Below are 4,786 nucleotides of genomic sequence, written 5' to 3' on the forward strand. Positions count from 1 at the left end.
GGGAGAGAGAGGGCGCCATCCTGGTGGTGGAGCTTGTGCTAGTGGGGGATGACGTAATGTTGGTGTGGCAGCTTGCGGTGGTCCAGGTGGCGGAGGACCCCGGGGAGACTGAGGAGGAGGACGAGGACGAGGACGACGAGGCTAGGGAGGTTGGCAGTGAGGCTGAGGAAGAGGGGGAGGCTGAGCAGGGCGAGGAGACTGAGGAGGAGGAGGAGGAAGAGGAGGAAGAGGAAGAGGAGGAGGAGGAGGAAGAGGAGGAGGAGGAGGAAGAGGAGGAGGAGGAGGAAGAGGAGGAGGAGGAGGAGGAAGAGGCTGTTGAGGATGAGGTTGCAGAGGTACCAGAGGTGCAGGAGGAGGAGGAGGAGGAGGAAGACAGGAGGGAAGAGGCCTGGGAGGAGAGCCAGAAGGAGCGAGAAGCGCAGGAGCTGCAGGAGAAGCAGGAAGGGGAAGAACGGCCAGAGGCACGGCCAGGTCCGCCCCCGTCCCCGCTCCAGGCCCTCGAGGCCCTGCAGTCAGAGCTGGAGCCCATGAACAAAGACGCCAGCAGGGCCTACTCTGGGCTCAAGCTCAGGTTCTGGCAGAGGCGACGGCGTCACCTGGACCACCGAAGCGCCCTCATCCGGGGCATCCCTGGCTTCTGGGCCAAGGCTGTATCCTTGATACCTTCACGGAGGGACCCCGATGTGGCCGGGCTAGCGCAGGAGACTCCTGTGGCAGGGGGCCTGCGTTGTGGTGGCCTGGCTCATGCCTCGGTGATCACGACAGTTTCGAATCCCTGCTTCCGGGTGGGGGTCCCTGGTGGGGCCGCAGGTTGCCCTCGATGTGCCGGGGAGGGGGCCGTGGGTGGGCAGGGAGGTCACCGAGGATTTCCAGCTTTCTGTGTTAGTGCCCAGCAGGGAATTACCTAACTAACTAATGCAGCAGGCCGTGCGGGGGCGCAGGGGCCCTTGACACAATCTGTGAGGTGGAGTGGGTCCCGGTGGTAGGAGGGGAGATGCAGGGCGCACTTGCTGTGCAGACCTGCTCTGTTGTTGTAGCTCTTTCTTCTCCAGCCCTCGGAGAGTCCTTGACCCGAAGCAGTTTGTGAACCACCCGCAGATGTCAGCCATGCTCAGTGAGCAAGATGAAGGCATACTTGGCTCCATGACGGATTTGAAGGTCTGGCCCGGGAGATGGAGGCCCGGCCTGGGGGATGGGAGAAGAGGGGGTAACAGAAGCGATTCCTCCCCAAGGCCAGGAGGGGAAGGGTCTGCTGGACAGAGATCTCAACCCTCTCCCCCACTTTGCCGCCCGGCAGGTGGAGGAACTCGAGTCTCCCCGTGATGGCCGCAAGATCCTGCTCTTCTTTCGCGAGAACTCCTACTTCCGCAACGACGTCGTTGAGAAGGAGTATGTCCTCAGGGCTGCTGGTAAGGGGCCTCTGCGTGGATGGGCGGCAGCAGGTGGAGGCGGCAGGGTTGAACCTGATGCATCATCCAGCGCCTTCGCACGGACCCTTCCTCTTGCAGGGTACGAGCCGTCTCATTCCACTCCCATCCAGTGGCACCACTGTTACGAACAGGAGGCCTGTAGCCGCAGACGCCACAAGAGCAGCCTTAACTTCTTCAGCTGGTTCTCTGACCACAGCTTTGCCGGGCCTAGCAGGATAGCTGAGGTGGGTCCCTGTGACAAACCGCGCACGTGAACCTGCCTGTGCTCCCCAGCGGACTGGGATGTGCATCTGAGCCCTGCCCCGTTTCCCCTGCCAGATCATCATGGACGACCTGTGGCCCGATCCCCTGCAGTACTACGTGAGGAAGAAGGCCCCAGCAGAGGGAACTGAGAGGAGGGCAGGTGAGACGCCCAGGGCGTGGGTGCTGAAAATGCTCCGTGGGGCTCCGTGGGAGCTGGGCTCCACAAATGCAGAAACGGAGGCTTAGAGGAACACTCAAGAGGCGGTGACCCCGTGTCCAAAGGACATCACCGTGAGTCGGGGAGGGCGGTGTCAAACTGGTTCTGCCTGGGAAGCTTGAGGCAGGCGGGTCCGGCAATACCAGTGAGCAGAGCCGGAGAAGCAGTCGGCTCAGCAGCTGCCTTGCGGGAAGTGCCACTCCCTGGCCGTGAACTCCTGCCCTCAGGTCTCCTCGCCACCGCCTCAGCTTTGAGCCCACCTAAGCACCTCTTGCCAGCCTTGGCGCAGATGTCTGCGTTCCCTGGCGTAAAGGCTCATGCGTCACCCCGTCACTTTTGTGTGTTCATCGGTAGAGTCCTCCCAGTCATCTCCCTGGGCAATCTCCTGTGCCCACCGCAATCAGCCAGAGAACACTGGAGAGCGTGCACAGATACCGTTGCTATGTGGGTGGAGGAAATGTAGGGGGATCGCCATCAAGGGCCGGGGAGAGGGGCAGGGGAGAATGGCCTCCGTTCCCCGAAAGGGCCTTGAAACCCTCAAGCAAACCTGCGTGTGGCCCGTAGAGGATACTCACCGGCCGCCTCATGTGTGCCCGGGTGACTGTGTGCCCGTGTGTCTGTGTCTGTGTCTCCGTCTCTCCCAGGGAACTTGAGCATGTTGAGGTGAATACGCAGAAGCCTTGCCCTTGACCCGGAAAGAGTCCAGGACCTTCAGATGGAGCCGGATGATCAGCCTGGTCCCTCCCACAGGGAACACCTCCAGTCTGGTGCCTGGGAGAAACACAGGGCCGATTGAGGCCCCCTGTAAAAATACTGAAATGTGGAAAAACGACGTCAACCGTGTTTATGTGTGTTACTGTGTGTACGCTCACACACGGTCGTCTTCATGGAAAGGGGCAGGTGGGGAGCCTGAGCTCATGGGATTCCCGTCGATGCTTACTACTCTGCCCCGGCATCCTTATTCCGTGGAAGGGGTGGGGCCGTATGCTGGCCCAGAGGTCCAGGTCACACGAGCTCTGGGACTGCATCCCAGCGTGGCAGAGGTCCTTCCCCTAGGGATGGTGGAGGTGGGCAGGGAGAGGAGATGAGCGAAAGGCCAGCTAACAGGGCCCATGCCTTCCCTGGGGAAATAACAGAGGTCAAAGAAAGGGAAGGGCGAGCCAGGGCCAAACGTGTCCAGTGTCAACTTTTGGTGGATGGCGATGACCGTCTCCCAGAGATGCTCCCTGGTGGATGACCTCACACACAGAACGGGTGGGACTGTAGTTTCATTACTCCGTTGAACCCCAGTGCCAGGGCTCTCCTTTCTTCTAAACAAGGGGCCCAGGCCCTTGCTGACACAGTCATCCTCTCAGCCCCAGATACAGCGGGAGCGAGTGGGGGCCAGGCCCTGTGGAGGGACTGTTGGAGAGGGGAAAGTGGGAGGAGGGAAGGTAGGAAAGATCACCCTGTCGTTCTGGCCCAGGTAGCTGGGCGGAAGCATAAATTGCAGGGAAAGGCATGCTCGCGCGCGCGTGCGGGCCCGCACACACACACACACGCACGCGCGCGCGCACACACACACACGAACACCATCGGGTTCCAACCGCCCTAAGCCACAGAATATTTAGCCACTCACATACACTGACACATACTCAGGAGCAGAGCCAACACCCCCAGCCAACACACAGTGATTCAGTCACCCTCATGTCCTGACACGCACACACTCACTCACGCTCCCAGGCACACAACCTTCACCCACTCACATGTCCAGAGACACGCTCACATACTGACAACCCCACGCAGCCCCATGATCCCCACTTCCCGGCTTCCCTAGGACGTTGGCTTGGGGTCCCCCAGATGGTCAGCAGAGGAGAGGGCAGAGTATTGCTGAATGCGAGACCCAGGACACCCGCCCGTGTGCTGTCTGTCCCGTGCTGACCCCGAGGCTGATCTGCCTCCTTCTCCGTGGTCTGAAGGCAGGTGCCCAATGCCCTCTATCCGCTTAGACCCCAAAAGGGAAATGCCACCAAAGGGCACCCCTAGTCCTCACCAACACCCCACGGAGCACGCTCCCCTGGTTAAGGGCCAAGTGCGCGCAGGCTGCTTTGACCGTGTAGGGCACCGTCCATCTTCTGAGGTCTTGGCCTCACTCCTCCCACTTTCAAATTCTTTGTGACTTTGGGACTCAGAGGCCAGTCTCTTGCACGGAGCATAGATGTGGCCAGCTTTTCAACACCTGCCCGTTCTGCTGTCGTCCACATCTTACTCCAGTGCTGTGAAGCCCCGTTACTGACCAGCCCCGTTACTGACACAGGGCAGTCCACAATCACAGTACTTGGTGTCTGTGTACTCCCTGGCTGTTTCCACCCTCTATTCCTCCGTGACTTCCCCATTTGCTGTCTCATGTTTTCGGGAAACATGACAGCTGCCCTGGTTGACACCACTGGATTCAGCTCTGCTCAGCCGAACTGTTGCTTCCCCACGCGTGGGTGGCCCCTTCCTCACAGGCGATGTGTCCTTTGGGTCTACATGCCTCGCAAAGTATGAATTCAGCTGGGGGCAGACCAGTCCTTGCCTCCCCGCCTCCGCTCTTCCTCGCCACGCCCTGCCTGTCTCTCCCTCCCCATCCCTGCGCACGGCTCTCCCTCCTGCCCCTGTCCCTCTCTTCCCTTCTCTCCCTCCCTCCCATTCCCCCTCTCTCCCCCAGCTCTTCTTCTCCTTCTGGGCTTCTCTCCCTCTCCTCCCAGTCTCCCCCTCCTCCCCCTCCCCCTGTCACCACCCCAGCCCTCTCCCTCTCCAAGGCTGTGCTCCTGTTCCTGCGGTAACACCAGAGGAGCCTCCTCTAGTGGTTTGGGCAAGGTTGCAAGTGCTGGGTCAGTTTGGATTGTACCAGTAATTCCAAAGTCTGAGCTGT

At 60.5% G+C, this 4,786-nt stretch overlaps 1 protein-coding gene across 1 annotated transcript; it reads left to right on the forward strand.

Annotated features, from left to right (window-relative positions):
- Window positions 1–333: 333 nt before the first annotated feature.
- Window positions 334–2,732, forward strand: LOC308337901 (testis-specific Y-encoded protein 10-like; the record flags this gene model as incomplete). The annotated part of the gene is made up of 6 exons (XM_080831443.1): window positions 334–650; window positions 1,081–1,158; window positions 1,298–1,409; window positions 1,509–1,654; window positions 1,749–1,833; window positions 2,535–2,732. Coding segments are annotated over 6 exons (761 nt in total), but the record flags the coding sequence as incomplete, so codon positions are not given.
- Between the last annotated feature and the right edge of the window lie 2,054 nt (window positions 2,733–4,786).

The sequence above is a fragment of the Martes martes genome, assembly GCF_963455335.1.
Source record: "Martes martes genome assembly, contig: scaffold_328, whole genome shotgun sequence".
NCBI classification, from domain to species: Eukaryota; Metazoa; Chordata; class Mammalia; order Carnivora; family Mustelidae; genus Martes; species Martes martes.